Here is a 25,344-nt window from a genome sequence, read left to right on the forward strand (position 1 = left end):
GACCTGTACTTTATGGAAACTCAACCCTTATTGGTTTGATCTTTTTCCTTTAAAACAGAAAATAAAGCTTGATATTTTTGGCCTATGGTACTGTTAACAAGCCTACTGTATCTTCACAGATCTATTGGGAATCTTTAAAAGCCTATATGAGAGGGTTGTTCATCTCTCAAATCTCTAAGATCAAAAAAAGATCTAGGGCTTGGGAATGTTTAGTGACTGAAGATGTCTTAAAGGCCAAACTTTAATATATAGCGAATCCTACTACAGAAACACAGCAGAAGTGGATACAAAAACAGATATATGCTGGTATCTCTCATAAAAAAGCAGAGCAGAAATATTTTTTCCTTCAGCAACTTTATTTTGAGGATGGGGAAAACACGGGTCATCTTTTGTCAGCAATTGTAAATCCCAGAAACCAATGTCACAAGTAGAATTACAAATTTCTTCAACTGAAATTGCCCGAACTACCTTGGAGATTTCATCATTTTTTTTTGATTTTTATAAAAACCTGTACAGTAGTAAAGTATCCTATAAGGAGACGGATTTACAACTTTTCTTGAACTCCATTACGTTAGTAGAACTATCAGAGAGTGATAGGGAGATGTTGGATCAGCCTCTGTCATCAGAGGAACTTCAAATTGCCTCTTTTGATTTGCCTAATAAATCCCCAGGTGCAGATGGGTTACCTGGGGAGGTCTATAACGTTCATGGAGATGACTTGTTGCCTGAATTGTTGGAGGTTTTTAATACAGCATTGGAAAGTGGTCATCTCCCACCTGCCATGAATGAAGCAATTATTATAGTGTTGTTAAAACCTAATAAAACTCCTAACAACCCCGAATCATACCGTCCAATTTCATCACTCACCTCAGCAGTGAACTATTGGCAAAAGTGTTAGCCACTAGATTGGCAAAATTAATATCTAAGATAACCAATCAGGTTTCATCCCAAATAGATCTACTGCAGTAAATATAAGGCGATTGTTTTTTAATTTACATGTCCCCTCTGAAAACTTGGGTAATAGAGCTATATTGTCGCTTGATGCGGCAAAAGCTTTTGATAGCATAGAATGGAACTTTTTATGGCATTGTCTAGAAAAATTTAGTTTTGGACCCCAGTTTATAAGATGCATACAACTTCTTTATGCGGCCCCAGTGGCACGGGTGCAGGTAAATGGACATATATCCGCACCTTTTTCACTGCAACAAGGAACAAGACAGGGATGCCCATTATCACCTTTGTTGTTTGCTTTGGCTGCCTCTGTCTGCCTCAATCAACGAATATTATCAGGTTTCGCAGATCTATGGGAGAGGAAAAAATTGCTTTATATGCTGATGATACACTTATTTTTGGGAGATACTTTGTCTTCGTTGGAGGCAGTGATGTCTTTAATTAATACATATGGGCTCCTTTTCAGGCGTTAAGGTAAATTGGGACAAGTCAGTTCTTTTACCGGTCCACCCCCTGGTGACCAATCTGCTTCTCAAATTGCTGTAGTCTCGACATTTAAATATCTAGGGGTACATGTCACATCACAAGTTAGTACATATGTGCAGAGGAATCTGGCCCCACTATTTAAGCAGTTTGGGCAAGTGGGGAAAATTTGCAGTAAATTGCCTTTAACAATAATAGGTAGAGCCAATTTGATAAAGATGATACGGATGCCACAATTATTATATTTGCTGCATAATTGTCACATATGGCTACTACTGAAATTTTTCAAACAAATAGATGCTCTGTTTAGAGATCTTATTTGGAGATATAAACATCCTAGGATTTGATTGGAAACTCTGCAGTTGCCGAAAGATGAAGGAGGTTTAGCTGTTCCTAATGCCAGGTCTTATCTGGCATCCCAACTCCAGCAACTATATGGATGGAATACTATAGATTGTGAGGATCCCATACAACAAATTATACTCTCTCAATTTCCGACAGATCCATTAGTGCAGTCAATAGTTGCTTACCATTTTTATAATAAACGTAGATATCCAACTTTCTATTTAATACATAGGATTTGGACCACTGTTAAACAAGACACAGTATGAGGTACAGTGCCTTGCAAAAGTATTCACCCACCTTGGTTTTTTACCTGTTTTGTTACATTACAGCCTTTAAAAGTTCAATGTTGTTTTTAAACTGAATCATATGTGATGGATCAGAACACAATAGTCTAAGTTGGTGAAGTAAAATTTAAAAAAATATATACATAAAACTATTTTTCAAAAATAAAAAATAGGATTTTTTACTTACCGTAAAATCCATTTCTCTGAAATCATTGACAGACACAGCCTTCATAACGATAGGGTTAGATCACCTCTATTAGGAATAGGACTAGGCAGAACAAAAAAGCAAACGAGCACCTGGCTACGCCCATGGGCCGTCCTTAGTCAGTATATAACCCCCTCCCTGCTCTAGGTATTCAGTTTAGTAGCAAGCAGTATCAAGAGAACTCCATAGAGGGGTGGGTGCTGTGTCTGTCAATTAACTTAGAGAAATGGATTTTACGGTAAGTAAAAAATCCTATGTTCTCATTCGTTCATTGACAGACACAGCCTTCATAACGATAGGGACGTCCCAAAGCAGTGCCAAACATGAGGGGTGGGAGAACGAAAAACCCCAAGGCTAATACAAGAGGCAACCAGGTAACAGGAACTTCACCCAGGACACGCTGGAACCCAACCTGAGTGATACCCCTTCAAGAGGGAACAGACCCTCTAACCAGCGGCCTGCAAAAAAACTTGCGGCCAAAAGAGGCTTCCGCAGATGCCAACCCGTTCACTTCGTAAACTTGTGAACAAGTACACCGACGACCAGTGGTCGCCTTGCAAACTTGCACAATGGACGCATGATGACCGAAGGCCCCAGAAGCACTAAGCGCCCGAGAAGAAAGCGCCGTAACAGGAAAGGAGGCACCCGATCCTTGACCGAATAGCCCTCCCTCCGGGGGAAGGGTAGCAGAAAAAAAACAGAATGAGCCTTTCTTGGCCCATCTGCCAATACCCCTTCAGGGCGGATAAGGCAATTCCTTGGAAAGTGCTGACCAGGGACACAAGAAAAGAAACACAATGTCTGTATTCAAATGTAAATCCAAGGACAGAATCGTGTAAAAAAGGGTAAAGCACCACCTTAACGAGCCAGAGTAAATATTGAAATCTCCCGAATATCTTGAAAGAGAGATAGAGGCTCCAGGAGAACCAAAATTACCAAGTTCAGATCCCACGGCGGTAGAAGAACCGCACTGGCGGCAACATACGCCTAACCCCTGGAATAAAAGGTACGCACCAGGAAGTGCAAGAACAGGAGACGGTGAAGAAGACCACCCAGGCCCCCCATCAGCAGTGTTGGAAACCGCAGCACCTGGCTCATCACAGCCAGGCCGTTAAAAAGCAGCGACTCTAAAAACAGGATGGAAGAACGGTCCATGAGACAGTAGGCCCTTCCTGAGAGGCAGCGGCCAAGGAAAACGTTGGCGACCGGGCGCACCCGGTCGGCGTACCTAGACCACCAGGACCCAACCAGATCCAATAGAATGACCTGGATCACCGCAGCCGTGATCCCGCCAAAAAGACACAGCAGAGGCTGGAGATGGAAAGGCATACAGCAAACGTGGATCACTAGAGCCGCCAGAAGCTCCCGTGACCTTGCCAGAAACAACCCCGGTACCGTCCTGTTGAGCCAGGACGCTAAACAGATCTACCTCAGGCGTGCCCCAGCGGAGACCAATACGATGAAACACGGCCCAGTGAAGGGCATACCCCGTGGTCCACCCTAACCAACTGAGGTATCCGTTTTACTGTATTTTACTCCTAGAAAGCGTATGCCAGAAAGGGCCAGAACAAGACGCTCTGCCCACCAGAGGATACTGGCAACAGCCAGGGCCGCCAAATGACTATCTTGGCCCACCCTGGTGAAGGACATAAGCCACTGCCACTGCCTTGCCCGACTGGAACTTTACTGGGAGCCCCCGAAGTCTATCCTTCCATGATCCAGAATTAGTCTGTTCTTATTAAGTTCAAAGAAATTACTCGGTAGTCCGGATTTAACCCTCCCCCCCTTTTTCTGTTCCCCCTCTTACAGTTCTGTTTTAATGGTTAATAATTTTAGTTATATACATCTCCGGTTTTCCCACCATACATGTCCCTTACTATAACCTCGATAGAGGCTATATAGGTTTGTGATGTGTGCTGTCCATCCGTTGTTTTGGTTTATATTTTTAGGTATGCTTTTACTGTATAACTGATATTATGGTAATTACTGCATTTTTTTTCCTTCGGTCTATAGATACTATTGTCTAGATTTGCACTCTGACTTCCTTGGATTAATAATATACAATTTATATTTTATTATTGAGAAATAAGTTTCATCTTATTAAATATATATATAGATGCTGCGGAGGCTCAGGCTTAAAATACCGCAGTTCGTTATTAAATGGTTCCACTTCTTATTTGCTCGATCCATTTGGAATGCATATGCATCCCAGCTGCCTCGCGGACTTGTTCTGGGTTCTGGTTCTCGATGAGGACACGCACCCCAGGCACGTGTGGTGTTGATACGTGACGGTGGTCACGTGCGCGCTACGTGCCTCGCCGTTAGGCATCTGGTTGGTTGCGGAGTAGGTGACACCTCTAACAGATGAGAGCGCCCTCTGATTGGGTAAAGATATCGAGGCATGGCTTTGGGAGATATGCACTTTCAGTTTATTGGCTTGATGAGTGATCACATGACTCTGAAGTGGGACGCACGCTGAATACACAGGAAGTCAGGCTGCACGTTGTTCTGTCAGCTGTTCATGGGTTGTAATTTTAATATTTGTATATAAGCGTGGTAGTGGCAGGTTGGCACATACCCCAGCAGAAGTCTTTTAAGACAAAACGCGTAGGGTCTCTTTGCTGTACCCAGCCATTTATATACCACGCTATTTTTAATACTTTGGAATCGATTCTATTTTTGCGATGTTTTTATTGATCATTCGATGACCCTGTTTTTTCAATAAACTCCAACTGAGTTTTGGATTTACACTATGTGGAGGCTCCCTTTTTTTTTTTTTTTTTTTTTTTTTAAATATATTGTGATCATGGCTCGTTCACATCGCTGAGTCGGACGATCAAACCAGCGATCCAGACGGATACCTGGATTCCACCCTAGGAGAAACATCTCATCTCTGCAGACCGTGTCCACACTGTCACTCATTACATGACAGTTTAAGCCGTTTTGACTCACCGCTCATGGCTTGTGAGTCCACCAGTGCTGGTAAGAGTACCTCATCTTTTACATTGTTTGCAATCACCATTGGGAAGATCATTACTTTGATCATCTCTTCACCACTTTGGGCAGTTTGAGAAACTCATGAGAAATTTTGGGACTGTCACTTTTTTTTAATGAACTTTTCTTGGTGTTAGCAACACTGTCTCTTCATTTATTTTTGAATTTTTGTGTTGATAGTAACACAGATCCTATTTTGTGCACAAATTTTTGTTTATTTAGGTGATTAATTGTTTTGCTACACTAATGGCTATACTTTTTTATTTCACACTTGCCTTTTGATATGTCTTTTTATGTATATATGATGACGCATTTTGCCAACACAATGGTTATATACATATTTGGCTTAATTTGACAAGTGTGTTCACCACTATTGTTGCACTCGTACATTGGCATATGAGGTCCCATTCTTCACCTATCAAGTGCGATTTGAGATCTCTACTCAATCGCATAGTGCGGATTTGTCACGTTTTAATTACTGATTTTTGAATTATTGGGGCGTCATTTTTTGATCGCTTTTTTACCATTTGTATATTATTTTCACATTTTAGTGCTACACCTTTATTCTTTTTATTTTTGCACAATTTGTCTGATTGTAGTCTGTGTCGGCTGCTTTTGACCTTTTGGGATTGGCGCGGTATTATTACCCTACCATTCGGATTTCACCAACATCCAATAACCCTGAGCAGCGCTCAGTCCTAGGACCTCTCCTACCCAGACAGACTGGCATTGGTGGCCACCCTGTTCAATACAAGGGGAGAAAGGATTTACCCCACCAAAGAACCGGAGAGTGAAGCCACCAGACTAGGAAAAACTCTGGATTCCTAACTCAGCCGAATCCGATTGTCAAGAGACCCTGGGTACTTGTCCCATTATGCCAGGATTTCCCCTAAGGGAGCTTGTATGGAACTATGCAAATGGAATCGTCTCAAGAAACAAATCCCACATGCAGATCCGCAGAGCAGCCCGCCTGCCAGACAGTGAATGAAAGAAACGCAGCATGCAACTTTCGGCGTATTGTCCGGGAGAAGAAACACGAGGGCCAGAGCTGAAGCCCGGGTCAGGCTCAGATAATCCAACAATCTGGCAGAGCCAAGCAGACATCCGATAGTATAGCCCCCAACTGAAATCAGTCAAGGTTTGTATAAGAACTACGGTGCTCCTCTGAGTAGCCAAGGAGTCGGAGAAGAAGATCGTTCAGGCAGCCGGACGCCCGCGGCAGGCCGTAAAAGCCGCAGGTTAAATTCCGAGGAAGTGCTGGAGATGGGCACATAGCAGAATGCATAAGTCGCATTCGTGGTGTCGATCGAAATCATAAAGTCCCCCTGACGAAGGAGTGCTACCGCTATGTGGACGGTCTCCATCCGGATTACTGCACCCCCATAAGGCATGTACCATGCAAAAAACTCTTTGGAGGAACAAATCCGGAAAATTATCTTGTAACCGGAGAGACCCTGGGTACTTGTCCCATTATGCCAGGATTTCCCCTAAGGGAGCTTGTATGGAACTATGCAAATGGAATCGTCTCAAGAAACAAATCGAACCGCCGCTGCATTGGCGCTTTGCGGGCTGTTTTAACCCTTTTTCGGCCGCTAGCAGGGGGTTAAAAGCGCCCCGCTAGTGACCGAAAAGCACTGCAAAAATTATGGTAAAGCGCTGCTAAAAATAGCGGTTCTTTACCGCCGATGCCCGGGCACTGGCAGTGTGAAAGTGCCCTTAGGGATTATACCGAAAGATATCCTCCCAGTTGAAGTGCAGGTGATGTGGTTCAGAACTATGTATATGGCTCGCAAACTTATACTACAAAAATTGGATATCAAACTATCCACCAATGATAGATCAATGGATCAAAGCAATTATTCATAATATAAGAGGAGAGGAGCTGACATATAAACATAGAAGTGGTTAGTCTCCAATCTGCCTGAGCATCAGTTGAGTGTATATTAACCACTTCAGCCCCGGAAGATTTGGCTGCTGAATGGGGGAGCCATTTTTTGCGATTCGGTACTGCGTCGCTTTAACTGACAATTGCACGTGCAACGTTGTACCCAAACAAAACTGACCACCAAATTTTCCCTCAAATAGAGCTTTCTTTTGGTGGTATTTGATCGTCTCTGCGGTTTATTTTTTGCGCTATAAACAAAAAATAGCGTGAATTTTGAAAAAAAAAACGCAATATTTTTTACTTTTTGCTATAATAAATATCCCCTAAAAATATATAAAAAAACATTTTTTGTCCTCAGTTTAGGCCGATATATATTCTTCTACATATTTTTTTGAGAACAAAAAAAATAAAAAAATCGCAATAAGCGTATATTAATCGATTTGCGCAAAAGTTATAGCGTCTAAAAAAATAGGGGATAGTTTTATGGCATTTTTATTATTAATTTTTTTTTTTACTAGTAATGGCGGCGACCTGTGATTTTTATCGGGACTGCAACATTATGGCGGACACATCGGACACTTTTGACACATTTTTGGGACCATTGGCATTTATACAGCGATCAGTGCTATAAAAATGCACAGATTACTGTAAAAATATTACTGGCAGGGAAGGGGTTAACACTAGGGGGCGATCAAGGGGTTAACTGTGTTCCCTGTTTGTGTTTCTAAACTGTAGGGGGAGGGGACTGACCTAGAGGAAGTGACAGATTGTGATTCCTAGCCAATAGGAAGTCACGATCTGTCACACCTCTCAGAACAGAACATTGATTTGTGTGTTTGCACACTCTCGTCCCTGTTCTGTCTCACGTGCCTGCGATCGCTTGTGGCCGGCGGGCATAGCGTCCGTCAGCCTCGAGCATCGGCACCCCCACTGTGCAGCAGGTGCACGCCTGCTATCCCGATCCTGTGAGCCGACGTATAGCTACGACGGCTCGCGGGATCGTGCCAACCTGCCACAGTAAAATGATGGCGGCTGGTCGGTTAATGCTATAGAAAATTAATAAAGAGATAGGAGGGAAATAATTACATAATAATGCATGTACCATCTGGGTAAAACATGAAGGTAATTAAAAGAAAAAGGAAGGAAAACAGAAAAAAAACAAAAAAAAAAACAGAGCATTCTTTAAATATATGTATTTATAAATGAGAATAGTCTTTTTTTCTACATGAAGACTTTGGTCTTGGAAATGTAGGAAATGTGATACAGTACAACTCCAAATTGCAGTAAATACAGCTGAACAGTTTATGCACAATATTGCTGAGACGGTAAAAGAGAATGTGAACGCTGTTAGAAACATTGTGTAACAGAGGACTTCCATTAACTGTTAACATCAGTTATATTTCTACGCACAGATACACATTTTTCTTTGTCCCCTCTCTCAGGTAACTCATCATCTGAAACCTCCAAGTCTATATGAAAGTCCAAGTCACTGTCTGTATTGCTGTCTCTTTCCACTTTTGCACCAGATGTAGATGCGTCTTTTTGTGATTCGCCGACGATTCTACAATCAAATAAAAATGATCATACATGTTTAATTTAAGATGCAACTAATCATTACAACAGATCAGACAGAACAGTTCATCCTACTCCTAGAGCAGACTTTGGAAGCTTAAAGTGTCACTAAAGGACATTTTGTGGGTTTGGATGGAGTGGAAAAGGATTCAAATACCTGTCAGTTTTTATTGCGGTCTGTGTCCCCATTAGGGAGATTCACCCTCTCTATTTGTCCTGTTTACCATTATCACTGGAAATAAAAGTAAAAGAAAATCCCGAATTTGGGGTTGACATCAGGACAGGAGTAGAGGGAAAATCTTCCAATGGGGACAATAGTTCCGGTGACCCTGTTGACACGCTGGGATTACTTGACCTTGGGAGGAATTTTCTCTTATTTCCTGTTTTGGCTATGGCGCAGGAAGAGAAGGCAAATCTCCCCAATGGCAAACAGATGGCAAAAAAATTTACGGTACCCAAAATTAAAAATGAAAAGTTTTGATTTTGGTGACACTTTAACCAGGATACTGTATTCTGCACATCACAACTTTTGGAAGAGAAGTGCAAAGTTGTCCTGCTTTCTCCTGTACTTCCCAATTAGCCTTGGACTAATTTGTGTGACAGAGCGCTGTGGTCTGATGTACAGTGTATTTTAAACCTTGTTGCATTACTCAAAATGCTTTACTAAACATGCCAAAGGGAGAAAGAACTAGAATATACAAAATGCTAACTTTGCCCAGGACACAATAGAATACAACCACCCGAAAAACATATTAGGGGCCATTTGAAGCTGCTATTGTCTTCTTCAGTGTCAGATTTGCATATCCAACTATGCGCCAGCAAGATCAGCATTTTAAATTTACATACCGTTATAAACAAAAGGACAAGCTATAGTGTTCTGTTCACCCTGAAGAAACATAATAGTGAGTAAATGCAAAAAGCATTACTTTTTTTCATTATCGATTACCATTTTACATTAGTGTTTTTGTTTAATTTTACTATACACTTTTTGTAGATATTATTAAACACGTGTGTCCTTATTTTCCTGCGTACTGAGAAAAACTTCTTAAAAGTTTGACACTCTACGAAATAAAGACACAGAAGACTCTCCAGACAGAAAACTTACTTCAGGGTAAATGCCGCTGTTACAAACCAGACTTTTCAATTAATGCCTTACCTTCTGGGCTTTAAACCAAAAAGGCTCTCTTCATAGGCTTTGAACAATCAACTGATGACAGTAGTGTTCGAGTCTCATTAGCAGTTTGCCCACAAAGTGAACAGATTTTATTAAAGTGCCAAGTAAAAGAGGGAGACTTCAAGCAATGCAAATCTGAGGCATAACTTAACAAACGGCAAGGAATTTGAACATCCCAATATGAATGCTTTTGTACATACAATTAAGAGAACACCCATTTGCCATAAAGTGTGGGTGGATGAACCTGTGTGTGTCTGTCAACCAAATGGCTTAAGTAAGTTCCAATGACAACACAGATGATACAATCATACAAGTACCTTTTTTGACCCGAAGAGGCTACGGTCAATAAAACTGCCCTAAAATATTTAAGGGATTTGCATATCTCTAACATAGAAAATAATACAATATTTGTGACCTTTGTATATTATCTCCATAAAGTCTGAGAAAGGATAACTTTAAATTCAAACAGGATAACTCGTCTAAAGAATAACCATGTTGTAAGGGCCACTTACCACCTGAGCGGCGAGGCTTCCTGACAATCGTGAGAACGTCACTATGCTTTGCCTTGATGCATTTCGCCATGCCCACAGGGAGTGGCGAAATGCATCAAGGCAAAGCATAATGATGTTATCACAATTGCCAGGAAGCCTGGGTGCTCAGCTGGTGTATGAAGGTGGGAGTCTGAGGCTTTTAAAGTGACCTGTGAATAATTCCCATTAAGCGTTTGACATTGTGCACTTCTTCCTTGGTGCACTTTACTTGCGAGTGGTTTTATCTCATGTTTTTAACCATTTGACCCCTGGAAGATTTACCCCCCTTCATGACCAGACCAGCACATTTTTACTTTCTGCTATAAAACCTATCCAATAAAAAAAAAAATAAAAAAAAAAAAGTAAACCTTTTTTTTTATTTTGAATAAAGGAGGGGGAGAAAGACAGCCTCTATCGTATTTTTTTTTTTGCTGTCGGTTACCTTTGGGAGTCGCAAACTGCTTTTAACCACTTGACCTCCATGACCAGGCCATTTGTGTTACTTTAACTGACAATTGCGCAGTCATGTAATGCTGTACATAAATTGCTGCAAGGGGTAGTGACCGACAACCAGAGGTTACTAATCAAGGAGGCTTTGTGAATCTTTAGGTTGAAGACCAGGGTTCCCCAGGGTCTGAGCCGCAGGTGGGCCCTGGATCTGCACCTGTGTTGATCCCCCATTCCTCCTGGCGCTCCATCTGACGATCCCTGCCTTTTCCTACATGGGTAATTTGTGGTAGGATTTTTACGATTGGTATTTTTTACATTGTAATTGTTGGTTGGTTTATTTTTTTTATTTTTCATTTCTTCTTTATTGCTTATCAACCATTGTGGGAGAATCGATCGGGGGATTAACCATTACTTGTGATAAATCACTACCTGTGATTGATCCTTCTGTGCGTGTCCTCCCCTTGTTACAGCTTTAAATTGGATTAAATGAGCTGTTTTGTGCCAGTGATTTGTTAGGACTAAGGTTCAGAGCAGGGCTGAAATGTGTCAACCTTGCTGTGAAATGGATTACTTTAATGTCTTGATGGATTATCAATAAAGGTTTCTTAATTTTATCTCAAGTTGCACCAAGCTTCTGGACTTTTACTTTCCTTAACCACTTTCTTACTGGGCACTTAAACCCCCCTCCTGTCCAGACCAATTTTCAGCTTTTAGTGCTGTCGCACTTTGAATGACAATTGCGCGGTCATACAACAGTGTACTCAAATGAAATTTTTATCATTTTTTCCCCACAAATAGAGCTTTCTTTTGGAGATATTTGATCACCTCTGCGGTTTTTATTTTTTGTTAAAAAAATTTAAAAAGACCAAATAAGAAAAAAAAAAAAAATGTATATATTTTTTATATTTTGTTATAAAATTTAGCAAACAGGTAATTTTTCTCCTTCATTGATGTACGCTGATGAGGCGGCACTGATAGGTAGCAGTGATGTGCACTGATGGGTGGCAAAAATGGGCACAGATTGCTTACACTGATGGCAGCACTGCTAGGTGGCACTGATTGGCACCACTGGTGGGCATTGATAGGTGGCACTTGTGGACATTCATAGGTGGCACTTGTGGGCATCCATAGGTGGCACTTGTGGGCACTGGCAGGTGGCAATGACAGATGGCACTGGTAGGCTCAGATGAGGCATATGTGCCTCCTTCCTCTTCGGGACCGATGTCACGCTGTCAGCGTGAGGAGAAAACGAAACCGATTACCGAGCGGTGTGTGTGCACAGGGGAGGACGTCCCATGACGGCCTCACGGAAATTTAGGTCCGCGCTGTGGCCGTCATTCGGCTATGGCCCGGACCTCAAGTGGTTAAAGTAGAACTGTAGATCAGCTGCACTTTCCATAATGTCGAAGTACACACATAATGGAAGACACAACCTGACGTTTGGTCTCTTAAAATGCTAATAGGTTAGAACTGTCTCAAAATGGTCCATCTGCCGCCAATTTTGGTTTCACTTTGCTCTTTGTCGGCCATTGGGTAGGAACTTAGCACAAGGTTATATTGCTCTCGCACCAAGGTCCATGCTGGTGTGTGCTGAAAAGACAAAGTGCTGAAGCACCAATCCCAGTGCATGGCATGGTTGACTTTTTTCTCTTTTTTAGTTAGGACGCTATTGAAATGTCACGTGCCATTTCATTAGGTTCTATCAATACTGCGATGTTGTGATGGCGTGATTTCCGCCGTAACCCACCGTGCTGAAAATTAGTACTGCATTCAGAACCTTTCTCCTTGTGCACACCACCACAACACAGTGGTGTGAATTGACACCATGGGAAGCATGGAAAATTGCAATGTCTTTGCACTGGGGCGGTCTTGGGACTGCACTGGGCAATGCTACTCAAAACATCCCAAGGCAGATTATGTGACAAGAATCAAGATTTAAATGTCTTGCTTGGCCTAATCACTTCCCAAGTCGCCTTATTGGTTCTGTAATGCAATGTGCAGCCTCAATGACCAACAATGAGCAGCCGAGCTAAGACTAACTATATCTGGAAAAGCTGAAATTTGCACAAAAGATCAGTTGCCTGAACCTCTGGATTAGAGATGGGCTCTGGCGTGTTCGAAATCCCACATGCCCGATCCCGCCAGGAAGCAGACACTGCACAGCGCTAATAACAGGCAGTGAGACATTTCCCGGTTCTCAGCTGTACAGATCGGGAAATGTCTCACAGCCTGTGATAAGCGCTGTGCAGCGTCGGCTTTCTGGCGGGATCGGGAACGTCGGCTTTCGAACAAGCTCCGAGCCCAGCTCTCATCTGGATCTACTATTTTAACTTCCTACTGAAAAGTACTTCTAGCTAGGAGTTTTCCTGTACTTTATGTTCACTTTGAATTACTCTGGTTTGAAATGTACTTATACAGTGGATATAAAAAGTCTACGCACCCCTGTTAAATTGTCAGGTATCTGTGATGTAAAAAAATGAGACAAGGACAAACTATTTCAGAACTTTTTCCACCTTTAATGTGACCTATAAACTGTATAACTCGGTTGAACAACAAACTGAAATTTTTTAGTTGGAGGGAAATAAAAAACAAAACCTAAAATAATATGGATGCATAAGTGTGCACACCCTTAAACTAATACTTTGTTAAAGCACCTTTTGATATTATTACAGCACTCAGTCTTTTTGGGTATGAGTCCATCAGCATGGCACATCTTGACTTGGCAATATTTGCCCATTCTTCTTTGCAAAAACACACAGCCCTCTTTAGATCACCCCACAGATTTTCAATCAGATTCAGGTCTGGGATTTGGCTGGGCCATTCCAAAACTTTAATCTTCCTCTGGTGAAGCCAGAGGAAGATTTGGATGTATGCTTTGGGTCGTTGTCATGCTGAAATATGAAGTTCCTCTTCATGTTCAGCTTTCCAGCAGAAGCCTGAAGGTTTTGTGCCAATATTGACTGGTATTTGGAACGGTTCATAATTCCCTTGACTAAAGCTCCTGTTCCAGCTGAAGAAAAACAGCTCCAAAGCATGATGCTGCCACCACCATACTTCACTGTGGGTATGGTGTTCTTTTGGAATTATGGCCAAAAAGTTCAACATTAGTTTCATCAGACCATAACACATTTCCCACATGCTTTTGGGAAACTTCAGCTGTGTTTTTGCAAAATTTAGCCAGGCCTGTATGTTCTTTGTAAGAAAAGGTTTCCATCTTGCCACTCTACCCCATAACCCAGACATATGAAGAATACGGGAGATTGTTGTCACATGTACCACAAAGCCAGTGCTTGCCAGATATTTCTGCAGCTCCTTTAATGTTGCTGTAGGCCTCTTGGCAGCCTCCCTGACCATTTTTCTTCTCGTCTTTTCATCAATTTTGGAGGGACATCCAGTTTTTGGTAATGTCACTGTTGTGCCATATTTTCTTCACGTGATGATGACTGTCTTCACTGTGTTCCACTGTATATCTAATGCCTTGTAAATACTTTTGTACCCTTCTCCTGACTGATGCCTTTTAACAATGAGATCCCTCAGATGCTTTGGAAGCTCTCTGCGGACCATGGTTTTGGCTGTAGGATGCGACTAAAAAAAAAATGTCAGGAACGACATCTACTAGAACAGCTGAACTTTATTTGGGGTTAATCAGAAGCACTTTAAATGATGGCAGGTGTGCATTGACTCCTTTTTAAGATGAGTTTGAATGTGAGTGCTAGATTCCAAACACAGCTACATCCACAGTTATAAGAGCATGTGCACACTTATGCAACCGCATTATTTTCGTTTTTTGTTTGTACCCCCTCGCTTAAAGATTTCAGTTTGTTCTTCAATTGAGTTTTACAGTTTATAGGTCACATTAAAGGTGGAAAAAGTTTTGAAATGTTTTTTCTTTGTCTCATTTTTATACATTGCAGAAACTGACATTTTAACAGGGGTGTGTAGACTCTTTATATCCACTGTAGGATTAGTAGGATCATTGCAGCTATACTGTAAATGGGCATTGGCAAATGCATTGGCCTGAATTTGCTTTATTTGCTGGGCCATCTTTGCTTTTGCCACCCTTGCAATGGGTTGATTTTTGGGCAGATCTAGTAAAATAAAATAAAATCATTTTGGTGTGCTATGTACAGTAACTTGTTGACAGCTCAATAAAACTGCAGTTTTGAATTAACTAACCTTAGAATCAGGTAAAAGGACCGAAAAAGACAGAACTGAGCTCTGCCTATGTAAACAAGGCAGAGCTCTGTCCTGTCAGCGAGATGTGCTGGATTTTATTTCCCTGCAAAGCAGGGAACGCTATAACCTTTGCGCAAACCAACCTATATACGCTTATTGCAATATTTTTACCAAAAACATTTAACAGAATACAAATTGGTCTAAATATTTGAAGACATTTAAATTTTTACTTTTTTTTGTTGGATGTTTTATAGCAGAAAGTAAAACTGGTGCCAAAATTGGTGGTCTTTTTTGTTTATAGCGCAAAAAAAAACAATGGTGATCAAATACACCAAAAGAAAGCTCTATTTGTGGGGGAAAAAAAAGTGACAAATTTAATTTATGTGCAACATTGCATGACTGCGCAATTGTCAAAGTATCACAAATGGCCTGGTCATCGAGACTCCCAAAAGGTAACAGACAGAAAAAAAAAAAAAAAAAAGACACGATAGAGGCTTTCTTTCTACCCCTCCTTTATCCAAAATAAAAAAAGGGTTGCCTGGAGCTCAGTTTTAAATTGTGTGATGATTTGGATTTTCTGAGCATTCTCAGAGTAGTGGAAGTACAATCTTATGTGAACTAATCCAAACATGCAGTATCTTTATTCCAAGCTACACCACAACTACAACAGGACAGAATATTTCAATGAATCACAATCTACTACTTACGGCACAACAATGTCTTCATTTTTCCCACATTTGGCACAAAGATCAAGCCGAGTAGCACACGGTTTGCATATGATGTGATAAGCATCCTTCACCGTTTTTTGCAAGCATTTAACACTAAAAGAGAGGAATGTGCTGCACAAATTAACATGTCAACCACAAACCACAACTGTAGTGCTATATAATAATTTATCATTTCTGCATTAAATTAAAAGCAGCACAGCAGAAATGTAATTTACAGAACATTGGTTCAGCTGAACACACAGATGTATTTAGCATCCATTAAGGGCTCTTGTATAGAAGCTGGCCAAACCTGTTCGCTGGAAAATTTCCTCTGCCCAGGCAGTCCAAATGCAAAGTACAGGCTGTCATACTTGTATAGCGCTGCTATACTTGTGTATATCGTAAACCAGTGCCATCGTAAAGGCAAGTGCAGCATACCAGCATATGCAAAAATTGAACATTTTTTATGTTTTGCATATGGACATACTCTGTACTTATGTTCATGATAGCAACGCCAAATACGAGAGTACACAGCCATTTAGGTCAATGACAGGCTGTACACTGCACCTGGGCTGCCTGGGAGGAGGAAATACGCAGGCAAATGTTGAATGGACTAAGCTGGCATGCGTGCAAGAGCCCAAGGATGTAAAGTTAGACTTGAAGTCCAACTTCAGGATTACTTTCACTTTAAAATAGTTTAAGCTGAGATGGCCCAAACAAACTAATTGTTCTGGCTGCCATCAGCACTGTATAAATTGTATGTAGCATTAGCTGCATACAGTATACAGCGCTGTATTCTGGCAGTGGACTTCTCATCTGCTGTTGGAACACAATCAAGTTAAGTTGAGTAAATCTCAGCCATTCACAGGAAGCCTTGTATTTTAATCAATGTATACAAGGCTTCCACTGAATGGCTGAGCTGGAGAGGCAGACAAATCATGTAAAAAACTCCACCTCAGCCAATCAGAAGACATAAACTTAGCAAAGGTTTGAAATTAGATCTAAACACCAATGGGTTTGCCATTTTCTGATTTTGTCATCCTTATTAGCATCTCAGTACTACTTCTATTCTCCAGCGTTATTCAGCCGCTTCTTGTCTATATACCCTAACTTCATTGTCAGTTGTACATCATTGCTCTGGAGCAGCTTCGACATGTGACTAGATGACAATGCAGGAGCAACTGTGACAGAGCTATAACTTCATAACGGAAGGGCCTAGACAAGGAAATTCATGGCATAATCATCAGGTACTCTTTAATGAAAGATACAGATTTAAAGTGTTGTGTAGCTTTTCCTGACAGTCCTATAGTCACCTGTCACTGATCCAGTGAGATATACAGTATCTGATGAGGATGAACAGCCAGCTATCAACATCTTCTGAGACAGGCCCACATATGTGTTGTGCACTTTCCATTCAGTCTGCTGAAGAGTTTTCACTTGAGTACTAGAGTGGAGTAAGAACACTCCATAGGTCTGAATGGAGCGTGCACAGCACAGATCAGAAGACTTTGACACATAACATTGCAGCCTCTTTGGAGATCTCCCTGGATCAGGACAGATGATAAGACATGCCTGGGGTACAGAGAAAAGGTACATTATAAGTTGTAATGGTTACACTTTAAAAGATTGAAAACAGACTTCGCTACCTGGAAACTAATTTTCTAGGAATCTTCCAGTGCAGCATCTAAAAGAGAAGACTCCTCCCATCTAGAGACAGGAAACACTTCATCCACCATTATAAAAAAACAGGATTTTTAAAAACAGCTTACCTGTAAAATGCTTTTCTTTGAAGTACATCAGGGGACACAGAACCATAGTAGTTATTATGTGGGTTATAGGCCACCTTCAGGTGATGGACACTGGTACGCCCTAAGACAAGAAGTGCACTCCCCATATAACCCCCTCCCACTACTGGGAACACCTCGGTTTTGTAGCCAAGCAATATACGTGTATACCAAAGAAGGGAGGGACCTCTGTGTCCCTTGATGTACTTCAAAGAAAAGGATTTTACAGGTAAGCTGTTTTTAATAATACTGTTTTATTTTCATACATCAGGGGACTCAGAGCCATAGTAGTTACTATGTGGGATGTCCCATAGCAATGGCAACTGAAGGGAGGGAGACACAACAAAAAAAAAAGTAGGGCACTACCTTTGGTAGGAATTTAGGATGAGGCCACAATACCACCTTATCCTTAATAATCAAATATGGATCTTTACAAGATAGAGCCGCCAATTCCGATACCCTTCTGGCAGAGGATATGGCAACCAAAAAGATTAATTTTCTCGTCAAAAGGACCAAGGGAATTTCCCGTATAGGCTCAAAAGGCTGTTTATGTAAAGACGACAAGACTAAATTCAAATCCCAAGGATTCAGGGGTGCCCTGACGGGAGGATTAATCCGCGTTACCCCCTGAATAAAGCTACGTACCAGAGAGTGAGAAGCTAGAGGCCGTTGAAAGAATACTGATAAGGCCGAGTGTAATGTACCTGGTGATGGAGCCTGATATGCAGAAGACGGCCTCTCTTACAACTCTTGGACTTGGTGCCCCTGATACAGCTGACAGGAAGCACCGAGATGCAGAGTCGAACGAGTGCCTGGCGGGATTGCTGAACCTGGAGCTGGATCGGAGCACTCGGCCGGGCTGTAGAGGTGTCTGTAGGAATCCCAGAGCAGTGGTAGGCAGGTAGCTGGAGCGAATAGAAAACCGGTCCCCACAGGCAGAAGTGCAGGTGCAGCAGAAGGGACCCTTGAGGCTGAAGAGAAGGCAGGTACAGGCAGGCCGGGTCACAAACAGGCACGTCAGGAACAGAGGCAGAAGCAGAATCAGATTACAGGCCGTGTTGTCAGCAGACTGGCAGCGAAGTGGCAGAAGGAGCAGGCAGTTGCGGAGTAGAGGACAAGCCGGGGTCGGATGCAGGCAGGAAACAGGAATGTCAGGAAGCAAGCTGGGTCACAACAGGAACGGAAGTCAGGTAGGTAATTGCAGGATACACAGGGAACGCTGTAGAGCAGACAGCACTGAGTCTGGAAACTGACTAAGTTTAAGTAGCCTGTTTGGGTGTCAAAAGCTGTCACAGGGTGTGCACCAATGGCATTCTGACAGGGGCAGAGGTAACAGGTCATCTTCTTTGGCAGCCATCTTGGGTGCTGGCATGCCCTTCCTGACACAGAGACTTGGCCCTTGATAGTACTCAAGGCCAGCCTCATTTCCAATCCTATTTGCAGGAATTCAAGGATCCTACCTATGACATACTACCTGGGGTGCCAATCCCTGGATCCACACCAGGAGACATATGTCTTCCAGACTCTATAGTATAGGACTCTGGAGGCCGGCTTCCTTGCATTAACCAGAATGTGGGTGTCAATAGCCAAACCGTTAAATTTAGCGTAGGATGGAATACCGGACCTTGCAAGAAAAGGTCTGGCCACAACGGCAGGGTCCAAGGGTCCCCTACTGCCATTTTTATGATCTCGGCAAACCAAGATCTTCTGGGCCACCAGAATCACCTCTTTCTGTTCCTGCTTGATCCCGCGGAAGCAGCAGAACCGGAGGAAACGCATAGATCAGTGAGAACTCATCCCATGGAAAGACCAAGGCGTCTGTTCCGCACACTAGCAGATCCCTCGTCCTTGACAAAAAGTTGTCGACCTTGTTGAATCTGGATGCGAACAGATCCACGTCTGGAACACCCCATCTTTGACATATCGACAGAAAGATGTCAGGGTGAAGGGACCATTCTCCCGGGAAGAATTGTCGGCGACTCAAGTAGTCCGCCTGCCAATTTTCTATCCCTGGAATGAAAATCGCAGATAGGCAAGGAATGTTGCTTTCTGCCCAAGCTAGAACATGATTCACCTCTTTTTGATGTAGGCCACAGCCGTGGCACTGTCGGATTGAATCATGACAGGACAATTCCGTAGTCTGAGCGTCCAGGCTTCTAGGGCCAGACGTACTGCCCAAATTTCTAGAATATTGATGGGCAAGGTCCTTTCTGACTCGGATCACTTCCCCTGGACAGATGCTTCTTCCAGGACTGCTCCCCAGCCTAGAAGGCTGGCATACGTTGTTGCCAATTTCCTGGATACTGGTAGAAAGGATTTCCCCTGTTGAAGGTTGCTGGATATCAACCACCAATTGAGGCTCTGTCGCACCTCGGGGGATAAGCGCATTGGAAAGTCCAAAGCCTGGACTTTCTTGTTCCAGGCCGACAGAATGGTGTTTTGTAGCAGTCTTGAATGAAACTGCGCATAAGGAACAGTCTCAAAGGAGGCCACCATCTTCCCTAACAATTTCATACACAGCCAAATGGAAGGATTTCTCTTTGCTTTGACAAATCGAATCAGTTCCTTTATGGAGCCGATTCTTGCCTGGGGTAAGAATACCTTCTTTTGAATGGTATTTCTGATCAGTCCCAAGTACTGTAATCTCCTTGAGGGTTTTAAAGAGGAGTTCCACCCAGGGGGTCCATTAAAAAAAAAAAAAAAAAAAATTAAAAGTCAGCAGCTACAAATACTGCAGCTGCTGACTTTTAATTGGACACTTACCTGTCCCTGGGTCCAGCGATGCGGGGGATCGAAGCCCCGCTCGTCCCCCCCCTCCGCTCGTCGGCGCCGGCATTTCAACTGTGGGCGCCGGTCTGTGGCTTCACAGCCTGGCACCCACTGCGCATGCGCGAGCGGCGCCGCGATTGGCCGCTCAATCACCTGGGACCTGTAATGGGTCCCAGATGATTGACAGGAGGGAGGGAGCAGAGCCGAGCCCTTCCTGTGCCGAGGGGGAAGTGATGTCACCAGCCCAGGCAAAGGAAGAGGCAGACTACGAGGGACCACCTAGCAACAGGCATTTAGAGGTAAGTAAAAAAAAAATATATATATCCAAATGTTTTTTTGTTTTTTTAGAATTTTTCAGGTATTTTTGTTTTTTTGGGTGGAACCCCACTTTAAGGAGGATTTTTCTAGGTTGAGAACCCAGCCTAGGAATTCCAGGTAGCTTATGGCTGAGAAACTTTGGTTTAGACCGGTGACTGATTGACCTACTAAAAGCAGATCGTCTAGATAGGCTAGGATAGTTATACCCTGAGCCCTTAACCTGGCTAAAGGAGGTGCCAGGATCTTTGTAAACACACGCAGAGCGGTGGCTAGACCGAACGGCAGAGCCACAAACTGAAAATGACGATTTTCTACCTCAAAGCGAAGAAATTTCTGATGAGCGGGAGATATTGTCGCGTGGAGATAGGCATCTTTGATATTGACTGATGCCAAAAATTGCCCTACTTGCAGAATGGAGACAACCGATCGTATTGACTCCATGCGAAAGGAACGGATATTCAAGTGCCGGTTAAGATTCTTGAAATCTAGAATGTGTCTGACCTCCCCGTTCAGTTTTGGAACCGTGAAGAGGTTTGAATAAAACTCTGAACCCTGCTCTTCTATGGGAACTTCTGATATCACCTTCTGGGACAAGAGTTGATCCAGCAGAGCTAGAAAGAGAGACTTCCTTTTCCCTGGATCTCTGGGAACGTTTGATTTTAAAAAACGGGGAGACTCTCGGAACTCTAGTTTGTAACCTAGAGAAGATGAGGAAGCCACCCATCTGTTCCTGCCAGATCTTTGAAAATTGTAGAAGCCTTCCCCGCACCCGAGCGAGCGGGGGCGCGCCTTCATAAAGGAGGCTTTAATATTTTGCTTTGCGGGCTTCCTGCCCCAAGTCCTCTGTTGGCCCTGGGACTGCCCCTGAGGTCTTCCTCTTGAGCTTGACAGTGGAGGCCGTTGAGACTGTATGGAGGCGGATGCTCCTGGCACTGGAGAAGATGCACGTTTAAAGGAAAAATGCTTAAACTTCTTTTTAACTGGTAAAAAGAGAACTTTTCCCATTAGAAATCCTTTGGATAGGTTTATCTAAATCGTCTCCAAATAACTGGTCACCATGAAATGGGAAGCTGGCCAAGAGCTTTTTACACGGCGCTTCGGCTGACCAATTTTTCAACCATAGGACTCTGCGCGTATGTACCAGTCCTAGCATAAGCTGTGAGGCTTGAATAATAGAATCTTTTATAGCATCCACCATAAAACATAGTGCTTCTGATATGCCGGCTCATTGCTAGGCCTGCTGATCAGGAATAATCTTAAGTATCTCTACAAACTGGTCCTTTATGGACTGAGATACTCCAATAGCCGCAAGAGCCGGCTGCACCACTGAACTTGCAAGAGAAATGTTGTTCTTAAAAAGAAATTCCAACTTTTTATCAGTTGGATGCTTCAACATTTGCGCATTGTCAACAGGACAAGTGAGGTTTTTATTTACCGAGGAGATCGCAGCGTTGATTGCTGGAACCCCCCCATTTCTTGTAGAATTCCTCCTCCATAGGATAAAGTATAGAAAACTTTTTTGGAGGAAAAAACTGCTTATCTGGGTGTTCCCACTCAGAATACATCAGCTTTTTTAGCCATGAATGGATAGGAAAGGCATCCCCAGATTGGGGAGGCTTTAATGATCCCAGACCAGAGGTGGGCTCATCAATAGACTGTGCTACAGGCAGCAAAAAAGTTGAGTGAACCAACTTAGTAAGGGAGTGTACCCAACAGTCTTTCTTGTGAGACTGCTCCCTCCATATTAGGATTCTCGGAAGAGGAGATATCAGCGTCTTCCTGCTCTTTTGGAAGAACTTCCTGATCCCCTTGCTCCTCAGTATGAGGGTCCTGAGCACTGGATGGGAATCTGCTACGCTTGGACCCACTATGGGAAGCTAACATAGCATCAATCTTCTGTTCCAAACATAAAATGGTAGAAGATAAATCCTCCTGAGTGATATATATAAGGGCAGTAGTGTGCAGAGCTGCTGCAACACCAGTCCCCCCTGACGGCTCACTCTGTCCGGCCGCATCACTCTCAGAGGAGGATGACATTTTCTTGGACATGAATTTAGGTTGTCGTAAAGCAATCGATCCTCTAGAACCCTTTCAGGTGTTCTTTGTTCCCCTTCCCTTCATAGCCTGATGCACAAAGCAGAGGCACTACCAGAAGGAATACATACACTGCTAGGGCTATAGTCCAGCATAATTGCTGCTATTAATGCCCAGCCTGAAGCTGTAACAATGCGTCAAAGGAAATGACTTTGTCACCAAACCTGATAATGCCACCTCTTTGCTCTTGTGTCCCTCCACAGTCTGCAGCAGCACACAGTGCGCTTTTTAAAAACTTGCCTCCCCGAGATCGCCAACAAGCCCCGCCCCGTGTTGCCTACGGCTCCATCCCCTATTTCAAAAGGAAGGGTTTTCCCGCGCGAGCGGCGGACTACAGGTCCTCTCAGACCCAGAGAGAGCCTGGCGGGAGGGTTGCAAAGCCGCCGAGCGGCCGCTTTTCTTCTCTCTTTCTTTTTTATAAATGAATCCGAGCGTTTTTACCCCATGAGGGGGGTAAATAACAGCATAGGGGTGCACAGGCGGGGAGACAACCCCCCCCCCTTAGGCTTATCGGAGGATCTGCTGCTTTAGCCGGAGGAGAAGGAGGAAGTGTTTGGCTCCTGACACAGTTCTGTTTCCAGCATGAGGCGGTGAGTGCTCAATACAGCCCCCAGTGGTGACACATAGGCATGACAACATTATTATTGTTTTTTTTTTTTTTTTTTTTAAAGGAGACATTCATAAGAAAATTCAAAGGATTTCTTAGAAAACTCCACTTACCTTTCCCCCGCAGGATTTTCTGTGGTAAATCAACAGACCCAATCTTCACCCTTCACGGTGGGTTCCGTTAAACTTTCAGGAGCTGGGGATCCTCAGGAAACCCACTATCCTGGACCTGCAACAGCACCCTGCCAGTAAAACTTTATGGCCTCACTACCAAAAAGTACTGGATCCCAGGGTCCAGCTCTCTAAAAAGAGAAGCATTCACAGGCAAAACCTAATTTCTTCAGATACGAGGCCCGGGTACCATTCAATTTGGCCAGGAGAGACACTTTGAATGGATCCGGTCAGCACAGCTAGCCCCAGCAAGGATTGCTCCAGTGGAGCTCAGCACAGCACATCTTTACTCGTGACCAACAACTTAGACACTGGCGAAAAAACTGAGGTGCTCCCAGTAGTCAGAGGGGTTATATGGGAAGTGCACTTCTTGTCTTAGGGCGTGCCAGTGTCCATCACCTGAAGGTGGCCTATATCCCACATAGTAACTACTATGGCTCTGTGTCCCCTGATGTATGAAAAGAAAAAGAGCAACATACCCCTGAGCATCAGTAATATAATGGTACCAAAGGAACAACAGGTAAACATTCACAGAAACACAAAATGCCAAATAAAAACTCTAAAATGAATAGAAGCATAGGGATGGAAAGATGTGCTGTCCTGGAAGATTCCTAGAAAATGGAGTTACCAGGCACCTATCTCGATTTTCTCAAGTTTTTGTGAGGGAAGCAGTGGGAGAATTAGCAAGAAATAACATCTTGGGGTGGGGTTGTACTGCTTGCAGGACCTATCCCATAAAGCTTATTCCTGACAGGTGAGTACGGCCATACTGATCCTGATGTGTCAAAAATCCATATGAATATTGGACAAGGTGGCAGCTTCGTAAAGCTATTGAGGCGAACCCCTTCCTCTGTTCATATTGAGGCCAAAAACGTATGAAATGACCTCTAAATCCACTGCGAGGTTCTACTTTTTAAAAGTATGTAGAGCAGCCTTTCTCAACGTCAACTTGGGAACCATTTACTGAAGTCAATTCATTTGCGGGCAATGGGAAAAAAAAGCCCCACACATTGGAAGACAGTAGGAACGGTAAAACCCCTACAGTGGTGGTCAGAGAGCCACCTTTAAAAAAAAAATGGCTGAAAAAGATCTTTGCTGCAACCTCACTTGGCTCCCTAAGGGTCATTGGCCCTAGAATCTTGCAAGGCACAATGCAACAGGAGGCCAATCAGTCACAGCATGGGGACATTGCTTTCTATCCTTGGATGGGTTTGAGAATAGGGAAGAAATCACCAATTCCTATGTCTTGACTTGGGGTGAAATACTGTAAGAGCTATAGAGACCGGGAAAAGACAGTATCATAGGATTCCACTATAGCTAAACCATGACTTCTACTGCAACTCCTGATGTGCCCAAATATCTACTTGGAGCATGGTCTGAAACAATGCCCTTGTCCATCAGTGTACAAAGGAGTAAAAAGATGAGACCTTTGATCACTATAGAAAAAAATACTAAGAAATGGCTAGACTTCCAATCAGTCACTAACCCATGCATTGGTACTTGCGGGTGTAGGATTGGGCCCTGGTATATTAGATCCTTGTGGACTGGAAGGGCTCTTGAATATAAGTTACTGTAAGGAAATTCTAGCTCCCCCTCCCCCCCCCCCAAAGACCCTCAAGTCAGTACAGAAAGTAATAGGGAATTCAGGAAAAACCTACAGCCAAAAGACAAAAAAAAATCTTGGGATGTGAAATGAGCCTGGCCCTGGCAACTGTTTTTTCTTTTACGGAGCTGCGTTTTGTGACTTTCCCATTTTCTTCCTAGCAAGCAGTTAGTATCATACAGTTAGTATCATACAGAACATTTTGAGTTATTTACAGCTTTGCCAAAACATTGCATAGCTAAA

General features: G+C 43.1%; 1 protein-coding gene across 1 annotated transcript in view; it reads right to left on the bottom strand.

Moving 5' to 3' along the window:
• Positions 1–8,325: 8,325 nt before the first annotated feature.
• LG01H9orf85 (linkage group 01 C9orf85 homolog) overlaps positions 8,326–25,344 on the bottom strand; it is a 71,881-nt gene continuing 54,862 nt past the window's right edge. The window contains exons 3-4 of the mRNA XM_073634499.1: positions 15,757–15,870; positions 8,326–8,708 (exon numbers count right to left, since the gene is read on the bottom strand). Coding sequence (XP_073490600.1) covers positions 8,525–8,708; positions 15,757–15,870 — 298 coding nt within the window. The 3' untranslated portion in view covers positions 8,326–8,524. The remainder of the gene's footprint in view (positions 8,709–15,756; positions 15,871–25,344) is intronic.

This window comes from Aquarana catesbeiana, linkage group LG01, assembly GCF_042186555.1.
Source record: "Aquarana catesbeiana isolate 2022-GZ linkage group LG01, ASM4218655v1, whole genome shotgun sequence".
Taxonomy (NCBI): domain Eukaryota; kingdom Metazoa; phylum Chordata; class Amphibia; order Anura; family Ranidae; genus Aquarana; species Aquarana catesbeiana.